This window comes from Trachymyrmex septentrionalis, unplaced genomic scaffold, assembly GCF_001594115.1.
Source record: "Trachymyrmex septentrionalis isolate Tsep2-gDNA-1 unplaced genomic scaffold, Tsep1.0 scaffold114, whole genome shotgun sequence".
In the NCBI taxonomy this organism is placed as follows: Eukaryota; Metazoa; Arthropoda; class Insecta; order Hymenoptera; family Formicidae; genus Trachymyrmex; species Trachymyrmex septentrionalis.
Window position 1 is genome coordinate 582,481 of NW_017304269.1, and position 22,053 is coordinate 604,533.

Here is a 22,053-nt window from a genome sequence, read left to right on the forward strand (position 1 = left end):
ATATATGTATATATATATACATATGTATATGTATATATAAGGCATTCTGCGTCAAATCAGCTACTCCCCTGCCCATTTCAATCTTTAAGATAAAATTCTTTATTACGACTTAAAATTTTCCTTGAAATGTCTAATTATACATTTAATTGCATTCTTTAGAGACATTATGCATTTTTATGCATAATGTTTCTTGTTTCCTCGAATGTAAACAAGGATAAATGATGCGCATTATGCACTCATAATCTGTGAGGTACTTACAAAGTAATATGTAACATAGAGAAATCCAAATTAATCCTATCGCTATAATACTTTCAAAATTTCTATACATTTTTCTCAAAATTATATTGACGACGGAAAGAGAAGACGTTTTTTCTCCATGATACTATACTATTTTATTCCAATTTACTATAGAAAACAACACAACGACATAAAACAATACAGCATATTCACCCGATTTGTGTCAACTGACACAATAATTGGACTGTAGTGCGTTGAGACTAAAATTAATTATGATTCTAATTATCCAAATTTAAGAGTATGTTGAGTCCAACCAAACTAAAAAATGTTAAACAAATCCTAATAATATAATACTTGTAATATAATTCTAGTTTTAGAAAATGTAAATCTCAATTCTTGTCATAACAACCAGAAATTATTTCTGATTATTTTTATGACAAAATTCGAGATTTTGGTTTAAATAAAATGCATTTAATTATATACGCGCGCGCCCATCTTATTCATATCAAACCATAATCAAACAAAATTTCTCATGCATTGCGAGAATGGAAAGTCTGTTATATACCTGCGTAAGAATTATCCTAACGGACAAAATTGTGGCATACGTCTGAAAGAAAGTATGTTATCATTATATATACTTAATGAAAATAGTTTTGTTAACTCTTTCGCTCAGAAAGCGGGCGGAATAGCGCCATTGATCGCGACCCCGCGCCAAAAGTGTACACATTATATGTATGTGGACAGTCTTTGGCGCTTAAAATTTCATTTTACACCCGAATAGCATGAACAACGCTACCTTGACATGTTTTCGAAAAAAAAAGGGATTGTCCTAAAAGATAATTAGAATTTCTTTGTAAAAGATCTTCTCGTTTTTTAATTATCCCTTTCATGCCAGCGTCATTACAGGTATCAATATACTACTACTGCTAATTATGTTTAAATATAAACATCATTTGACAAAATCAGTGTTAACAACGCTTGATATATGGCTGTACAGAATGGTTTGGCGTAACTTTTACTATAAGGAACATTATAAATTATTTCGCAAATGCTGGCTGTAGACAGTGTTCATCTATACGGATCGCTTCGTGGATGCCGAACATAGCCAGCGTTAGGAGCGAAAAGATTAAATTCCAAAGAATTAATTGTATATATACAGGGTGGAGCAGTAACTCTCTCCACTTAGAAATATTTCCATTAGAAATATTTTCTATTTTTAGAGATATAAAATAATATATTTATTGAATTTGTATATAGCATCAAGAGGGGTACAATATATCAGTAATAGTTTTTCTATGAGTGATACTTTTATATGCAATAATTAGAAGAATCATATTGTGAAAAAAATTCAATTCCATTTAAAAAAGTGGAGGTGACCTTGAAATTTCCGAAGCGCCTCCATCTATAGGAAAACTGTTAGTAGTATATTATATTCCCTTGATGCTATATAACTTCAATAAATATATTATTACCTATCTCTAAAAATAGGGCAAATATTCTAAGAGAAAGTGAACAGAGTTACTATTCCACCCTGTATATATATATGTATATATGAATATTATATATTTTTATACTTTTATTTAAAATAGGACATACCCAGCAGATAAAATTATATCCATAGTAGTAATGTCCCAAACCAAATTTTACCTCTCTCTGTTTTATTTGCAATATAAACTGCCAGATCTAATTGAAATAAATAATTTAATAAGCGTTAAATATTATACTATCATTCTTGACAGTTCGGACACTTGCATAAATTTTATCAAATGGATGAATAAATTTAAGACATTATTATAAAACGTCAATTATGTTACTTTGTCGCAGATATTAAAAAGCAACCCTATCCCTTACGTTTAATCACATTTTGTTATTTTTAACTTCAATATGTGTCAAAATCAATCCATTCTTTAATTTGAAAGTAGAACGTTCATATTAATGTATAAATTTAGTAAATAATAAATTAAATTTGAATCAAATTTAATACATTTTCAAGAGTTAAGTTATTTAACTATAATGTTTTAGTGAAATTAACGATATTGAGTAGAAGCAAGGCCGACCATGGTTAAAAAATAAATAACTCAAAATGAATATAAAAATACAACATTATGAATTTAACATATTGTATTTTTTTATATGTATTTTTAGAATATTTGTACATATTAACACCAACTACAAAACCCTTAAAAATTATTTTCAATTCTATTATATATACCAATATAAATATATTGAGCTTATTTTGCACAATATTTATAGTGATAGTAGGATACAGATCGTATGATAGTAGAATATTGATAGTATGAAATAACTTTTAAAAACTCGCTTTTGTTATATAAAATACAAAATAATTTTTGAAACTTTTTCTATTACCTGTGATGTTAGAACGTATGTGTACAAGTATTCTAAAATATATAAAAGAATAACACAATTGTTATGTAATATCCCAATTTTGTTCATAATTATTCAATGATATTTATGTAGATATCCGGATTTTGAGCACTAATAAAATGACGCATAAGAAGTTAAAATTCTAAAATAAAATTTTGTTGTAATTATTTACCTGTTCACGTAAATCCTCATCGAGATTATAATTGGACAATTTATGAAGAATTGCTACTGTCTCACTTATCTGAAATTATATTAACATAAAACGAAAGTTTGTAGTAAAACTGAAAACTTTGCATTCAATGAATAAAATTTCAAATAAACTTTGACATGTGTAATTTCATTGTTGCTTGTGCTTATTATTCTAGTTATTAATGCTAAATAGTTATTAATGCTTTTTGTACTATTATAATATATACCTTATTATAAATAGTTTGACATATGCAACATAATGTAAGAAATAAAATGGTCCTCAAAACGAATTCAAAATATTGATCTAAGTAGACGATAGCATAAGTAAATGTCCGTACATGCTGCTCTCCAAACAATTTATACATTACTAGACAGAAAGATAAAGCTTCTTTAAAGTACCATACCATTTGTATTAACATTTGTACTTTTAATATTTTGTTTAGTTTGCGTGATATAAGGCATAATTGTAGATGGATGTACCTGTAAATAAATTGTAATTGTTATAATTAATCAAACCGAGAGACATACACGAGAAGTACTAAAGAAATTATATTTTTAATGTAGAATTTGATATAAATTATAGTATAGTTTTTAGTTAACTTAGTAATTAAATGATCAAGATTAACTCGGACATCACCACCACGCGTTTTTTTTTCTTTTTATGTTATTAGTTTTATACATGTATGCGCTATCATTATGTAATTTTGTTAATTTTTATCTTTTGTACTGAAGAAGACCTTGACCGTAGGTCGAAACATATACGTTCAATAATCACTTTAAATAAATAATATTATATATTACACACTAATAACCAGTGTCGGCTCAAATTGGCATTTTATTTATTATTTTTCAGAATAAACTATAGTGTTTTATAACTTGCGGTTCACCATGTGTGAATATTTGTGTCTTTAAGATAGAGAATTTGTATTGTAAAGCAAAGAATATGCGTTTTAAAGGAGAAAATTTATGTTTTAAAGTAGAGAATTTATCTGCTTTACTTGGCTCCACTTGGAAAAAAAACAAAGTGTTAAATATACGTTAATATCATCAATTTTATTTGAAAATATATGTCAGGATTATTGAAATTGAAGAAAGGTCGCCCATTTTCTAAAGTTTTCCAAAAAAAAAAACACGTAGGCACATTGAATAATTTTGTTAAACAAATAAGTATATGTTATATTTTACACCTGATTTATCTCATATTATTATAAATTCATAAACGTATTAGAATATTACGATTTTCAAAAAATTAATGCTTTACAAGATATTTAATGTGTCATGTCAATTATATGTGCCAGAAAAACCTATATCTCATAAATTATTAGTTCTTTATATTTCTAACTTAATACTTTTACATGCAGAATGATTATAGAGAAATCATATTATGTAAAAAATCATATAATTCCATTTTAAAAAGCGTGAATAAATATTATATCATTTTCATTGCGTCTCTCATCGTATCTCTATTTAGAAAAGAATAACGTGATCATAATAGGCCTCGCTCGAAACAGTTGCACTTTCATAGAAAACATTTTTTTAATATATATACACTTTTTGAAATATGTCAATGTAAAAGTTAGATTGAGACATTCTGTATACATATATACATTCGCGTACATGTGTGTACACATTAATTTTATTAATTATTACATTATAATCCATATATATTGATTGTGATCTTTAGCTTCTGTTATCCGCTGATGCGCAAAGATGGATCTGTTTTGTCTTCTGTAATCTGCACTACTTTCAAATAGATCAGAATATAATATATACAAACGTTCATTGACTCGATGAAATCTGGAGTTTATGCATCTGAATTAAAAAAGACTCAGTTATATCTTTTATTAACATTATAAAATATGCATTATGTATAAGCATTATTAACACTAATTGCATTAATAAATAATCAGAAATCGGACTAAATTAGAATTTAATTATTTACTGTTTATGTTTCAATAGAATATTTTATACATATATGAGAAGCAGAATTTTAAAATATGTTTTATCCAAAATTTATAATTTAGTTTCAGTTGTTTTAATCTATAATTCGTTTTTAGATAACGAAAAAGAAAGCCACCTGAACATTAGCGCCTTACAGAAAATAACAATTTATTAATCAGTAAGCTGAGAAATGTTAAACGAAATTGCTAAACAATTATTAAAAACATTAAACAAATGCATTTTAAGAAGGTTTTTCCGTTTTAGGGGTAAAAAAAATTGATTTTTTTTTGCTCTTTTGAAAACTTAGCCTTAAGAATATTCCATAAAAACGTTTTTTAGGAGAAACAAAAATTGTCCAAAATATACGAAATAAAATGACGTGGTGTTTAGGACCGCTTGATCGATACAAATAGCGCGCACCAATCAATTGCTATAACCAGCGCTCGCCATTATTTATATTCAACCTTTCGATACCATTCCAGAATATTTCTATCCAATAGAGTAAAGTTTCGTTCCCTTCTGAGTGTCACTTTCACTCCTAACGGAAAACGGAGCGGTACTTGTACTAAAATGTTTCAGAACATTATTCGCGTTTTTTCCAAAACCATGTTTCGAATATGGTGATTCCAAAAAGATTGTTAGTCCGATTGACTTCTACTTTTATGGTTATACTCTCAGAGAACATGTCATTATCGCCCAAACTAGAATTAATAGTCGTTAATTTTTTCTATTTTCTTAAATGTCAAATAAAAAGAAAAAAATGAAAAAAATTTGAATTATTTTTTCAAACTGTGGAAACGTAGCATCAATTCAATCGTATTATAACTACTTGTCGACATACGGCGCAGCTCTCCCTTACAGCCAGGGATGGAAGTTACTTTTACTGTTAGTTTTGTAGTTACTTTTTTTATGACGATTTTACTGTTACTTTTTATATTACAATTTTACCGTTAGTTTTGCCGTTACTTTTTTTATGACGACATATGTCAAGATCAAGTTCACTGGAGATGAAAATTCTGACCATGTGTTTATTTGATTACATTACTCAATATTACTTCCTTGACAGCGTTTTTTTTTAAGATGTTCATCTCTTACAAATATTTGAAAAATAGTAAATAATTATTTATTTTAAATAAAACTGTTGTTTAGTATATTTTTAATATTCAAAATAAGTATTTTATATATATATGTTTTGTACATAAAATACAGACACATATATATGTTGTCAAGGTCATGGTCACTAACGCAAATGGCTTTCTTTCTTTATATGTTAACCAAAAGGTCTTTAAGTGTTCCACTTTGTAAACATTATGACGCACAATTTCAATAAAAATAACTTACAAATTAAATACACATATGTATAACACTAACCCAAGGATAGTTGCAGAAATCATAGTACTCAAGATAATGACGTCTGACGCGTAATTTTCCAGAAATGTATCTAACATCAGATTCCAAAATAAAGTTATGTCGTATTTAAGAAAAATAAGAAGAAAAGTCAAATATATTGATTGACAAAAAACATATACGATCCATCCGATTATTATTCGAATTATCCAATTACGTAGCCTTTGGTATTCCTTTGGTGTTCCGAGAGCTTCCAACGTGTGGTCTACTATAGCAAGTTCATGTAAACACATTTTCAATTCCTTTAAAAAAATCACATTGATCGATTATGCGACACAAAAAATATTATTGTAATTTTATTTTTGAGTAAAAATTGTGTGTTGTTATTACAATGTTTACACGGAATGTGACAGATAAAGAGTTTATAAGAATGATCAGATTATAATAATGTAAGCATGAAAATTGATCTGTCAAAAAAACTTTTTTTTTTTTTAAATTTAATTTAGTTTATTGCAAAGCGCTATGGAAAAGATTACACGTTAACAGATTAATAAGGCAACGATGCAATAAGTGATAAAACAATAGTTAAAATCATACACACACACACACACACACATACGCGCACGCGCATGCGGAATATTAACAAAAATTGTAATAAACGAATAATGTCGAAGATCCTCTACATAAATCGCCAATCAAATGATCTCAACATGCAAACTGACACTGAGGCATTAAATCATGATTGCATAAAAATTCTTAATAAGTTATAATATATTTATTTTAATTGACCGATACATTTCTGTTCTCACGACACATCTTTTTTGTTTTTAACGGTTATTATGTGACCAAACGGTCACGGTTTCGGAAACATGATTGTCTTTGTTGGTACTTAAATTATTTTTAATCTAACTTTGACAATCGTGAATCTTAAATTTGTTTAATGGATTAATGATGTTTGCATCCACGTGCGATCGTTGTTGGAGGTGGGGTGAGTGAATTTCGCTGTTATATTTTATTCTATTGATTAAAAAAGTCTATAATTTTGTATCTTTCACTATTTGAACTGTTTATTCAGCAATAGATTTTAGATTTTATTTAAAGCAGAACAGTTTGCTAAAGCATCGAATGGATAAAAGGATTTGAGAAGAATTACGTCGTCTGCATAAATGAAGAGATCGGAGAATAGAGAAACATTAGACAAATCAGAGACAAAAATATTAAAAGTAAAAATCCGAGACCTTGGGGTAGTCTAGAGAAAATGGCACGAGGAGAGGAGAAAAGAGGAAAAGGATATATTATAACTTGCTGCATACGATTTATGAGAAATGAGCAGATTAGTGAGAGAGCGGAATGCGATAGATTGCATAGCTTGAGTTTGATTAAAAGTATTTTTATATAGTGGCCGAGGAGTACATTTTAAATTTTTACCTTAAAACGATAGATGCTAATGAGAATTAATGTAATGGTGACCAACGGTACAATACTATTGATGTTAAATGTTTTATCTATCTGAAACTCATTGATGTACTTTGGATAGTGATAGAAGTATATAAAAAGGCTCCATTTAGCCAAAGCATACTGGTAAGAGATACACGTTCTAGGTTGTCCAACAGGATATTCAAATACGCCCAAATTGCAGAACTTGCCAATGGTCATTAGTGGTGCCAGCGCTCTTTCTAGCGTCTCTGTCATAATTTCCGAGTCGGCTAGTATTTTAACTGAATTTATTCTTGCTGCTCGAGACACAAATACGTTTTAATATTTTTTATAAGATTTTCAGAAATAGTTTTCGCAGTTTCTCTAGAAATTTTGTGAGAACTACACTGTAAGATATGTATACTGAGCGTATATAACGTATGTAAATGCCGTTCAACCAACAAGTATTGAACAACAGAGTGAACACACAGATAATCTAGATTAGATTGCCTTTCTTTTCACGGAATTTTTATTTATAGATTAAGGCCACTAGTTGTGAATCATCCCTGAAAAAAAAATTCATATTTTTATCTAGAACGATATCAAACATTTAATGAAATATTTAATAGTTACGAGTGATCATAAAGATTACATTATGGATGATTTTATTTCATTTCGATACCGTTTTATATGTTTTAATTTTAATTAAATGAAGTAATAACAATTGTCCACAATTAGACCCTATGTACTAATTGCGGATCAGTTCACCAAATACTTTATCCTTTTTGGATTTAATTTCAAGTGAACATGATATTGATTTTATTCATAAAATCTAACGCTATTTACTACCTCCTGTAAAAGCCACAAAGCAATTCTTATGATATTACACTTTGAATATATTTTTGTAGGTATATATCCTACTTTATGTCTCACGTTTTATTATATAATGTTAATAAAATGTGTAGTGTTATTGCTAATAAATAAAACACAATTGACACTTGAAAAAGATAAAGCAAATGTTAAAAAATCTTGTGATATGTATTATTTATATATATATATATATATATATATATATAATATATAGAAAATACTATAATTATTTAAATATATAATGTCGTATAACGTATGTATATGCCATTCAACCAGCAAGTATTGAACAGAATGAGCACACAGATAATCTAGATTAGATTGCATTTCTTTTTGCGGAATATTTATTTTTGTTTTATGATAAGAGATAAATGATTATATACGTAATACTTGCAACATAATGTCTTTATATTATATTAGGTACAAATGTGTTTAATGGATGCTTTTTACTTACATGGCTTCTAGCGACACGTATCGACTTGAGTTGAAGCTGATAACTTTGATAAAAAATTTTATATATTGAAGTTATATGCACAACTCGGAAAAAACTATTTTTTATATAATTATATATATAAGTAATATAAAATTATATAAAATTATCTATAGTTATATAAAAAATTTATATAGGTATACACAATTATATGTATATAAGACAAGAATTTTGTAAATTACATTCCAATCATTTCCAGAAACTTTTTGTGACTTTTTTTTTTTTTTAAATATAAGATTGGTTAAAATCAAAATACTATTTTATTAAAAAATTGTTATTATATTATAAATCTTATAATAATAAATCAGTTTTTAATAGCAACATGTTTTGTTATAAGTTATTTTTTTAATAGTATATACTTTTGAACGAGGACTTCCAATTGGGATCAAATCTCCCGGTGTATCCATCAAATCCACGATAAAATTCGGTTTCATAAGCTTGGTTGGGTAAATCGTCGATTGATAATCTCGAGAGAGGGAAATTTTTTCTCTCTCATGTCCGTTCTGATATGTGAAGACATTTGACTTGTCTAATAATTCGGTCGTAATCCTTTTTTCATAATCATCATTATTTCCATCCAATAAACAAGCATCAAATAATCCTCCTTCATTTAAGTCATCCGTCTGCAAGACACGCGTTGAATCATAAATAACGTAATATATTTAAAAAACACCGCTTTAACATAAGTAATATGTATATTACTTGAGGTATGGCTATTTCAATCCACGAGACACCGTATTCCCCGCGTACGAAAGCTGCTGGAAGGCATATTCTATCAGCTATCGCCTTGAAAAGCATAGCTCGCTCGAGATAAGAACCAACACGAAGTTGCCCAAGCGGAATCATGCTCGTTTCTAAACATTCTTTAATTTGCTTCAAATGAACTTCAAGTTGCTGACCGATGCATCTAATTCCCGCTGAATCGACACCAGACATTTGACGCGCCACGAATACAGCTAACATCTTTGCACGTGAGAGAACGTATTGGATATTTCGATCTGTATTTTTTTCTGTCGCTGAGCTGCATATTATAAGTTATTTTATATAAGAGTTTGTATAAAATCCTACTAAATGGGATATATGAATTATTTTAGATAAGATTTTTAGAAGCTCTACTAACACATCTTTTAGTTCCTTTGCTAAGAGCACACGTTTAAAGAGTTCCACATATTCAGAAAAATGTGGATCGCATTGCAATCGACCGAACTTTGATTCGAGCCACGCATTTATGTCTCCTACAAACAAACACAATTTTTTAAAGTAATTCTCTCTCTCTCTCTCTCTCTCTTTCATTAACCCTCTTCATTTTTTATATAAAATATAAAATTTTATTACTTTCGAAAGTTATCTCGTTCTGTAAAGTGTCCGACGTTGGTAATTGCAAATAATTTACCACATAAATGGGTTCTAAGGGACAAAATTTGATTCGGAAAATATCATCCAACACGGGAGATCTAAACAAAATAGTTATGGAAACATTACAAATGATAATAAAACAATTTCAGCTAATTTAATTACAGAAAGAACGATTCTACTGAAGTATCTAAAAATTTAGTTAAATACAGATTTAAAAATAATTATATTAAACTATCCTAATAATTACATTGAACGCTTAAACTGATTGCTAGAATGTTAAAACTTTTTACAGCATCATCATGCTTGAGTGTTTTATATAATTTATCTTGATGATTAAATGTAATTATTAGGTATTCGATCTATATTTCTGCCAAATTTTTATTTATAGTAAAATCACTCTAAAAAAAATTCTCGTTGTATCTTATAACATTTCTAAGAATTTTTTGTATTTTTATAAAGATTTCTGAAACAATATACATAAAATCTATTTAGATTTAGATTTTCTTCGGAAATTATGGAATGAGAAATCTTAGAAATGTCAAAAAATATTTAGAATTTATATTTATTTAAAAATTCTAAAGAAGATATAGATTTTTTTGGTATTTCTAAAGTATTCCAACTTGTAAAAAAAACTTTTCTAAAAAATTAAAAAGCTACAAAAATTTCAAAAAAATTCTAAATTTCTATAGAAGTTCTGGAAAAAATTTTTACTAAGACGTTCTTTTCGTATGCTATAACAAAAATTTACATACGGGCATATATTGGTTTTTGAGACATAAAACCCATCCTGAGTAAGATCATGTAAAGACAAACGTCCCGTAAAAGCAAATTTAGTTGGTAAATGCGATTTAAGAAGAATCTCAATGCAAGTGTCCCATAAAGGAATTTTTGAAGATAAACGGTTATTCAACATGCTGTAGAATAAAATTAGATTATCACTATAAAACTCTATGTAATAATTTCAATTAGTATATTTCGGAGTTTCATCTCTTATGAAAGAGTATCTTGATCTTTCCTCAAAACATATATAAAATTGCAAAAGAAAGCTTATCATGAAACTTACTATAGAAGGTACTTATTTTCTACGAAGGACTTTGCTACAGTTAAATCTGTAGAAATTGCTTGTATTAACTGTAGCGTAGTGTTTCTTACTGAAACTGAATAAGCATCAGTAATGAGAGCGAATATTCTTTGGGATCCTTTTGCTTTGAGAAAATAATCCCGTCCACTTTCTTCTAAGCATAATGCAGAAAGTAACTTGCAGCAAGCGATTTTAAATTCATCGACAAATGGATAAGTTGACTAAAAGATTAATATTTCTTAATATTATATTGCGATAAAAATGAAGATGAGAGAAAAAAATTCTCCATTAATATTATTGAAAATATGATCTTTAACTTAGCTTGAACAATTAGTCGAAATCAGCGCAACATACTTAACGTATTACATATTTAACGTATTAAAATATATTAGAAAAGAATACTTTCATATCAGAATTTATTTTTTACCTCTAAAAGCAAGCAAATTGTGTCAATAGTGTCAAAATTAATCATTGTATCTCTGAAAGTTAGATGTCGTGCCATGGTAAGCAGAACTTCAAGAGCAATAATACAAGTTTCTACAGGAACTTGTTCTGTTGAGTGTTTTAACATTTGCCACATATAATCCTTAAAGAAGAAAGTGATTATTATTTATACATTTATATTAAGTATAATGTACATGTTATTCAAGTAAGATAAATAAAAAAAACTGCGACGGATTATGCAAAATATTCTTTTAAGGTACTTTAGATAATTCTTGTTAGATAATTCTTGTTGAAATTATTCTGAATATTAATATATTAATATATTAATATATTAGAATATTAATATATTAATAAGTAAAAAACATAAACTTTTGAAATAGTTACTGGTCCATTAATATTTGAAAAAATATTGCAATTTTTAATATTGCTCATCAATAACTGTTTGATTGCGAAATTTGCGGCGTGTCTTGTAGACCACTGCAAATCTTCTTTTTTCAGTAAATCTGAAATAATATTATATCTTTACCTTCCTTCTTTAATGTAAAAATTTCTTATCTATGTTACTTCTTTATGAAACCTAAAATAGTTTTAATAGACTCCGTGCTTGCGAGTTTTCTTGCAGCATGATCAAAAAGTGTCATTTTCCCAATTACATAACAAGTAACTTCAACAATGTCAGATTGTATCGGTTGTCGCAAAGTATCTATTAAACATTCAATAATCTCGTGGGAATATAAAATCTATTAAAAGAGTAACTATAAATTATACAATTTAATTTAATATTTTATTAACTTTAAGAAGAATGTGTTGTCTCTTCTGTGTATTTTATATATATTTGAATAACCATAAAATTACTTTTCTTCCCTTGAAGGTATTTGCAACATGTACAAAAATTCTAAGCGCTTCTACAAAAAGTTTCGGATTTTCCGTATGCTTTATGTAATTTAATATTTGTGGAATATTTCCGCTGTCAATAAGTTCATCTACGACGACTGGATTTTCGGCAGCAAAACGTAATACGTTTAAAGCTTTAATGTGCAAATCATTCCACTCGTCATTCTGGCCAACAATTAACATGTATAATTACAAAATAATTAAATATACTTAAAATAATTTATTAACAAAAAATATAATTGTCCATATAAAATATATATATATATATATATACTTTCAAAATATCTAGTAGCATTTTAACTCCGTTTGTTTCATAAAATAAAGTTTGTATATCTTTATCTCTGTTCCTACCGATTAAATCAGTAGCTACGTCTAGCGCAAGATGTTGAATTTCTGAGTACGATGATTCAAAGTGTTGATACAGCGCAGGGAAATTAAATTTCTAAAGACAAGAAAAATTTGAATTAAAATTTCAAACTGTTTGTTGATACAGTATCCCTAATATAAATAAAGATCAAATTCGAGCGTAAATCGAATATAAAGAAAAAAAATAACAGAATCGTACACGAAATCTCTGAAAGGCTTAAATTAGAATAGTAAAATGCAAAAGAGGCGTTTATCATTAAAAATTTTTCTTTTTTGTTCTAATTTATATTCTCCAAGATGTTTTATTTTTACTTTTGTTTCCGTTTTCCCCTTACATTCGATACTTAATTACTTACGTTTCGATTTTTATTGTCTTCAGAAACATATAACAAACCTTGCTTTTTGAAATTTCATGCGCAGCTACAGGATCATGCATTAAATTATGCAGAATCTCGAGATTATGCTTTTTTATATCCGGATCTGGTGATTGAAATCCTTCAAAAAGAATGCTCACGTTTAAACAATGATTTGCTAGAAGAGCATTACCGTATGGATCTTCGGATAATTTTGCGAGCACTGCAGAAAGGTATTCCTGCATGAAAATATCTTTCTCTCTCATTAATAGCTTTGCAAAATGGCCAATACAATTGGGGGATTCAATCAAATCATTTATTACGTCTGGCACTATCGTCATTTCTGTCAATAGTTTCCCAGCAAATCTGTATTACAGCAAGTATATGTATGAATAATTACGTTAAATGTATTGGAAAAGTTAGCTGATGTATTTAAAAGATTCCATTGCTCTTTTATCCTGTTTATTATTTTTCTTATGTGAGCAAAAAACTTTAAAAAAAAACATCGTGACAAAGTAGAAAATCTTTTTAAGAAAAATATATATATTATATAATATGTATATAATATGTATAATAAATTTCTCAAAGTCATACAACGTATAATTTACACAAAATTTTTAAGTTTTTTAAATTATAGGTAGTACCTTACCCTGTAAATGTGAATTCTCAAATATTTTAAATTTTTTTTCTCGTTCTATAAATTTTTGAAAAAAATTGATAAAATTTAAAGGAGTTTAAAGTATTTTTTCAGAAATCTCTTTATAAATAATGTATGAAAAATCCTTAATTTTATGACAATTTTTTTATAGCATTACAAATATTATAATAGCATTTAGCACTATACTATAAAGATAAAGTTTTATTTCTACACAAACCTTCGAACAAATATATCTTCGTGCTCGATAACAGGAAGAACATTATTTACAATGCCGAGATGAAAAAGTGTCTTTGCATTGTCTTTCGATTTACTAGCATACTTCGACAAAGTCTGTATAGCTGCCAATAAAGTAAACTTATTTTCAGATTGTAATAACAATATCGCTGTTTCCGCATCTTTAGCATCAGAAATGGATGAATGGAATGAGCTGATGTATTCCGTTGCTCTTTCATCCTGTTCATTATTTTTCTTACATGACAAGCAAAAAACTTTTTAAACAATTTCTTATATCGCTGCTAGATCTTTGTACAATAATTAAGAAGATTACAATTGTATAATTGTGATTACCTCAGATATTTGCTGCATATTTATTTGCACATTTGATTATAGTTGTATAATTCTGCTGACAACGACTAATTAAATAACTTAATTAAAAGGACTATCGATAAGTACTTAAAAAAATATATTCGTTTAAATTTTAATACTTTTTACTTTAATTTTTAGTTTCTCTTTATCAGCATTAGAATTCTACGAGAAGTGACATTGATATTCGAGTTTCTGATTGGCAATTAGTATTCTGATTGGATATTGCTTTTAAAGTATGGCAATTTGCAAAAAAGCTATTCGATGAAAATTAGTTCAATAATATATAATTAGTTCAATAATATATAAATTAATGAGAAAAAAAAAATTCTGAAATTAGATATAAAATTTGAAGGCCCTCCATAGTACACTTCTATTCTATGGATGTAGTACAGACATGAATCATATCCATTTTTGACGATACAAATTTATTGACAATGTCAGGAAATGGACATAGTCACGTAGTTTCCAAACTAAAAATGGATGTACTGGCGCTAGTGTACGATTTCGATGACAACAGGAAAAAGGCCGGCATGGACTCTCTCGGGCAAAGAGAAATCTGAAGAAGGCTATGCCGGTTTTTTTCTTGTTACTGTTGAAATCACCCATACACTACCGCCAGTACATCCATTTTTAATTTGAAAACTACGTGACTATATACATTTTCTGACACAAACGATAAAATCGTATCAAAAGTAGATATAGTTCGTCTCTGCACTAAATCTTCTGGACAGAAGCATGCCGACTATTCATAAGAGGGGTAGTTTAATTAGTTTAATGAGTTCTTGAACGAAAAAACACAAAAACAGCAAGAAATAAAAATTGTTTATTTTCTTCTTATAAAGTTTTGAGAATTTTTTCAGAATTTTTTGATACCGTATTTTCTTATGGAGTATATAAGACAATGCAGTACTAAAGAGTTGATAAAAAATTTTGAAAAAATTCTTAAAGTTCTATGAGAAGAAAACAAATGATTTTTGTCTCTCGCAATTTTTCTGTAAAATTGATAATATTCGAGTAAAAAATTATTGAAAACCAATATTTAGCAATTTTTAGTAATTAATATCTCATTAACAATTGAGAAAATCGTAAAATAGTAGAAGACTTTGACTCAGTTTAGTCCGCTCTAGATGAGCGATGCCGAACTTTAAGAACACCAGGTATAATGCTCAAACATTCTTTCTCTTTTCGTTGAACTTCACTGATTATCCAATGCCAAGTATGCCACTGGATAATTAGTGACTATATTCATTAATTCAGATTTAGAGAGTATAATTTTAAATAATTTTGTTTAAATTTGCAGAAAACAATCATTTAAATAACGAGTTGAAATGTATAATTGGAGATGAGTTACAAATTTATTTTTATTTTTCTTAAATAGAGAACAATATAAAGCAATAATACTTGAAAAGTATTCAACAGAAATTAATGCATTTAAAAAGCTTATGGCTATTGGGGAGTTTTTGCAATAACGTGGATTCAAATACGGTGAACGCTAAAGTCATGTTATCTTTTTTTTAATTAGTTGTTAGAAAGAAGATAACGTGACCTTAGCGTTCAGCTATCTGAATAAATATTACAAAAATTCCTCCTATTGTCTTCGTTTTGCAACCGATAGGTCATATGTATACAAGCAATGCTTGCGTGTCCATATGAAGCATGCATATGTATGTGTATATGTTGTCCTTGTGCATATATTTCCGTGAAGTCGTATGTTCGAACTATGGAAATGTGATAATTACATCATCACGATTCCACAGTTCGAACTATTGCCAAAAACTCCCTAATAGCCATAAGCTTTTTAAATGCATTAATTTCTGTTGACACTTCTCGAATGATTCAAATATAATGATAATTTACTGATATTATAATATTATATCATATAAAAAATTAATAAGCCAGCGATCAAAAAACATGAGTAGAATTATGGAAGTATTGCAAAATATAAAAACTATAAAGATTAAAAAATTTACACGTTAAAAATGAGAAAACACGAAGGAAGACAAATGGAAAATTTTGTTGTCTAATAGATTCAAGATAAATCGAAGACTATTAATCATGCTAATAATCTGTTTTATTTTCTTACATTTTAAAGTTAGGACAGATTTCCTTAGTATACTTTAATCCATAAAACATAAATTTAAAAATAAAAAATGTGTATAATTTTGTAGTTTAATCTTGCATCAATAATAACAACACAATGACGCATAAATGGTAAAATTGCTAGTGGTCAAACTTTATCTTAATTGATTTTGAACAATGTTTCGATTTCAAAAGAAGGGGATATCCTCAAGTAGGGATAGACTTATAAATATATCGTTGAAAACGTGCTTCATAATTCATAGAGAATTCGTAGAATAATTTCACAGAGAGCGAAGTTCCGAATGTAAGTAAAATATTTTTCATTTTGTACATATTTTAAATTTATTTTGACAATTTAATTTGAAAAATTGTAAGGACTATTTAAGGAACTACTTGTCGATATCAGCTGCTTTAGTAGCAATTTTGGTGTGTGTTACAATTTGGCCAAATGTAAAAAGTTATATAAGATACTTACATAATAATGCTACTAGCTATTTAATCTATTGGTTGTTAAATATGATTATATTATATAATTACGTTTCGGCTACTTTAGATGCACTTTCAATTAAACAAGTAGTTATAATATTTTGTTGTGGAATTTTTATTTGCGGAAGTGTCAAAAAATATTTATTGTACTATTCATCAATTCGGAAGCGCTTTTAAAAAAAAGTGGAATATTTACTACGATAAATGTTTTAAACGCAATAAAAGAAACGGTAAAAATTAAACGTATCTCCTTTGTTATTATATGACAGATTTAATAACATTTTCACCGCATGAAATTATTGCATGATATTATATATTATAAAAAACTAAAAAAGTTTATTTTCGTTATATATTGTGCACACTGTGGTTTTAACATCAAAAGATCGGTCATTAAGATTGATACTATTTTCTGATTTTATGTTAAATTTTAATTTTATTTATAAAGTATGTCATTATACACTCATTTTGAGAACAAATCGCGTCAGATTTATTTTATATATTTTTTATACGACATGGCACAGTAGCTCTGAAAGCGCTTATGCAAGTGACATAGTGCTTTCTAAAATGCTTTGCAGGCACTGCTGTACTATATCGCGTCGGTATAAAACGTTGCACATAATTACACATTGTTGCGAAGTAAAAGTCACTAATAGATTTCGTACAATTTCAACATTCTTTTTACAATTTCCTTTTTTTTAAATAATGCATATAAATATATACAAATTAAAATATATTACTTAAAATAGAATATAAAAATTAATCAAAATAAGTTAAAGCCTTATTAAATATTTTTGATGTTTTTGTTGTTAAAATATCGATATTGATTACGTAATATTTTCAATTATTATAATAAAGTATTTGTGATAAATGTTCTTGAAAATATTATTGTTTTATGTAAAAATAATTATTTCAAGACAAAGATTGAACATTTTTACATTCAAAATTTCTTTAAACATTTATATTATTTATCTCATTTTCAACAGTAAAAACTGCGACGTAATAAAATAATGAGAGAGAAAGAAACGATAAAGAGAATAAAAATAGTATTCAGATATAAGATTAATAATGAAAGCTATTCCTTAAAATTCGACGTTAAAATTCTTATGGCCATTCTACAATAAGTCATTAGTCATAAATCAGAAGTTAGAAGCTGGAAATTGATCAATGTCGAATTTTTTGCGTGTTACAGTCACGGACATTATAGGTTTTTAGCTCTGATAGTAAATTTTGGAACATAATCAAAATTCTGATGCAATGTATTATATTGTTATCAGTCACTTGCTTAAGAAATTAGTTTACGTTCGATAAAATTACATTAGATTTTTATAGGTTAATTTTAAATTCTTGACTTTAGTTTTATAAATTTATTTCTTTTATTATAAATGTAATCAGTAAATCAAAGTATGATAAATAGCAAAAAAGAAAAAAGTTTTTAAGGACAAAAACTTTATATCGATTTCTTTCACAATTCGCAATATTATAGTATATGTAGATATGCATACATATGTAATCACATTAAATTGCTATATTATTACTATTATTCATGTTCTAGCTATACAAATTTTTTTCTTTTATGTTTTCTTTAATATTTTCTTTAATTAATAGTTCTTGAAAGTTACATAAAGTTACATAAAGTTGTTTTATTATATTTTATAATTTAAAAAATTTTTTTATAGATTCAATGTTAAACATCCGGATTAGGACCTTTTCAAACTTTTAACGAACTTTTAAGAGACACACTTACTTATTCAAATAAAATTACATAAATTACAACCTGCAATGGAAATCACAAGCAGTGAGGCTGATTTATTCATTGAAGAGAATTTATTGAATGATAATGATGAATGTGTGTGTGCGATAAATGACGTCATGCCCAAAATAAAAATTAGGGAAGATAAAGATAGCGGATTCTCGAGTGACGTTGATTCTTCTCTCGACAATTCTAACGAATGGAATAATTTATTGAACAGTCTCATCAACGAGCGCAAAGCATTCATAACAAAATGTAGACAAGAATTCGATAACAGCAAATTACCAGAACACTTCGATCGGTGGACAATTAAACAGCAGTATGATCACCTAATAAGCAATATCAGCAATTATTTCCCAAACATACCCGAATCTTTGAGGTTTATATTGCCGGCGATGTTCGAAAATGGAGATTTCAGTGAACGAAAAGGAAATATGAAACCGGATTGGTTAATAATGGATAAATTTTATCGCGGACAACGCTTTGCCGAACGTTATTTCAGCGTGATTCTTATGAGCCATATAATGGGTCTAATCCAGATATTTAGTTTCTCTGACGCAATCAAACCGTTGATCCTCAGTCAAGAGTCAAGCACTCCGTACAGCGCCTTTGTGCGATATCTCAAAACGGCCAAGAGCTTCCAAAATTGGTATACGAGCGATCCTTGGTGCCAAGGTACGCTAGCCTATCGCGATATCCAGAGAGTGCGAAGATTACACAGCGCCATGAGATCGAAATTGTGTAAGAAAAGCTTTGAGGAAATTGATCGAGACAGTAAGATTCAAAATGTATGGTGCCCTATTTTGGGAAAAGTCACGAAAGACTTCGCAGACACGTGCCCGATGGCGAAGAGCCAGCATTGTCCTTATACGATGACAAGAACGACAAGTCTGAACCAAGGCGACATGGTGGGCGTGATGTTCAGTTGCATGAGTTTGGTAGTGCTTTATCCGGAACAGTTCGGAATATATACTAGCGACGAAGATTTGGAGGCTTTTTGCCACCTCTGGCGCGGTTTGGGCTACCTGCTGGGCATAGAAGATCAGTATAACTTCTGTCGCGGTAATTTACAGGAAGTACGCCAACGAACTAAAGATTTCATCGAGTACTGGGTAAAACCGAATTTCCGGCAGGTGACACCAGAGTGGGAGCACATGGTCATGTGTATTTTTGAAGGCGTAGTTTATATGGATCTTCCATCCAATTATAAAGTGTTTATGCTTTATCTTTGTGATATACTTGAACTCAACATGCCTCGCCTGTACGGGTCCTTTAGTCTACTGGAGAAAATACTTTATGCTCTGCAGAAATTTATGTTCTCTTACATGATGAAACTACCTGGTGTCATCTCTATCGTAAATAAGGTGATAAACGCGTGTCTAGATCGGGCAGCAGCCTTTAAAGGCGACAAACATGCCGAGCTTAAGAAAAAGTCATCGAAAATGTTCCAAGAGCTTGTACCGCTTAAATTCGACAATAGAACCTTATAATTAATATAATTTCTTTGACGTTTTATAGCTTTATATAACAAATTCTGATAACGTATAATTTGTGATAAAAGTTTAAAGAAGCTGGAAAAGAAATAGATTTACAGCTCCAAAAATAAATTGAAATAATGTTATACATAAAGAACTCTCAAAATTATACAAGTACTTGTAAAGTAAAGAAAACGTTCGGGCAAATCAAAATCATGCACAATAATTGGAACGCAAATTAAGTATTTAATATATTCTTGTTATGTTAGTCAGTCTATGAACCAAACGTTTCGGAAATCACGTTGTGACTTGTGTACATTCAACTTCACTTTGGTTATCTTTTATTTTATAACTATCGTTAAAATGTTTTATTATGTCTATGATCTAAGTTTTTCTATTATTATACATAATTATTTTCATCTATTATTTTCATTGACATGCAATTATCCATAGTTATTTTTACTATAATTCTTAACTCCATTTAAATTTAAGACGTTTAGCTTTGTAACCAGTATTAGCAATACGTTCCTTACTTTTCAATCAGCTTGAGAGAAATAACGCTTATATTTATATTAATTTGTTCACTGAAAATGGCTTAAAATGAAGCTGAAACGATTAACTTATGTACTGATTAAGAAGAATATATCAAAACCTTAAATATTTGTAATTCTGTAATGTTAAAGATGTAATGTCAAAAATTTCGCGATATTTATGAAATATTATACATTTTAAAAATAGATCTTAAAAATTCGTATGAAATTTCAAAATAATTTTCAAGTAAGAAAAATAATCCTTTTTTTAAATTATTATTTTTAAATCGTAAAATAAAACGACTCAAGAATAAATAGAAGAAAGATTGTACATAAGCAAAAAATATTTACCGCAAGGTTGCTCCGCCGGTACCCGATGCCTCTTCCAGACCTCCTCCTCCTCTCAGAATCGGGCACAGACATCCTTTCGCACAGGACACTCGCGTAAAACCCTCGCGAATAATGCATTATAATCGCGCGCGGATTATAACTTGAGTCCAATAACTTGAACGGCACTCCCAAAACGCGCGACGCGACGAACCGGCTGCGGTTCGTTTACTTTAAATTAAATCGGCGGACGAGGATATGTTAGCTTCCCCGTTGGATTTTTACACGAAGAGAACGATTTTATTCAATATCTAAAAATTTTTCTAGATACATCATTCAGATAAATCCGAAAATTTTTAGATACTTGAGAAAAACCTCTCTTCTTTTCGTATATATCCTCTGGGTATTGAGCCCTTTCATCACGTCAAGGTGTAAGTAGACGAGACATTTTTCAAATGATATTGTCCCTCTCCGTGCGTTATTTGCATAAAAGTATTTATATTAACGTAGCTTTCTTATAACTCGCGTAATACCGTTCGAAGAATAATCGAATCATACTCGAACCAGATAAAAATGTTACATTAAACAAAAATAATTGTCGTCCGTAATTATCGCGAAATAGAAACAAATTCTATTTTTCTATCGCGTTTCGATTCCAAATGAACGAACCGTACGAAATATCTGTTACGTGAGTGTCGTCTCAGTTCTTTTGTGAATAATTAATCGTGCGAGTTAGTAGTCGTATACTTTTAGTATTCAGTAAAATGCAATGTGTCATATTATTTAGCATTTACGCA

General features: G+C 28.6%; 3 protein-coding genes across 3 annotated transcripts; 1 reads left to right on the plus strand and 2 right to left on the minus strand.

The window, feature by feature from the left end:
- Nucleotides 1-727: 727 nt before the first annotated feature.
- Nucleotides 728-8,030, minus strand: LOC108753060. The gene is made up of 6 exons (XM_018494404.1): nucleotides 7,528-8,030; nucleotides 6,124-6,401; nucleotides 3,039-3,291; nucleotides 2,795-2,863; nucleotides 1,834-1,920; nucleotides 728-844 (listed from the first exon to the last, which is right to left on the minus strand). The coding sequence occupies exons 1-6, from the start codon at nucleotides 7,789-7,791 to the stop codon at nucleotides 743-745; spliced, it is 1,053 nt and encodes a 350-aa protein (XP_018349906.1). The 5' UTR covers nucleotides 7,792-8,030; the 3' UTR covers nucleotides 728-742.
- Nucleotides 8,031-9,183: 1,153 nt separating this feature from the next.
- On the minus strand, nucleotides 9,184-14,646 carry LOC108753067. The gene is made up of 14 exons (XM_018494417.1): nucleotides 14,592-14,646; nucleotides 14,242-14,492; nucleotides 13,408-13,732; nucleotides 12,922-13,089; nucleotides 12,609-12,812; nucleotides 12,331-12,493; nucleotides 12,138-12,256; nucleotides 11,737-11,895; nucleotides 11,292-11,530; nucleotides 10,981-11,142; nucleotides 10,208-10,326; nucleotides 9,993-10,107; nucleotides 9,575-9,893; nucleotides 9,184-9,495 (listed from the first exon to the last, which is right to left on the minus strand). The coding sequence occupies exons 1-14, from the start codon at nucleotides 14,607-14,609 to the stop codon at nucleotides 9,184-9,186; spliced, it is 2,673 nt and encodes an 890-aa protein (XP_018349919.1). The 5' UTR covers nucleotides 14,610-14,646.
- Nucleotides 14,647-18,882: 4,236 nt separating this feature from the next.
- On the plus strand, nucleotides 18,883-20,414 carry LOC108753075. The gene has a single exon (XM_018494423.1). The coding sequence runs from the start codon at nucleotides 18,954-18,956 to the stop codon at nucleotides 20,412-20,414; it is 1,461 nt and encodes a 486-aa protein (XP_018349925.1). The 5' UTR covers nucleotides 18,883-18,953.
- Nucleotides 20,415-22,053: the final 1,639 nt, after the last annotated feature.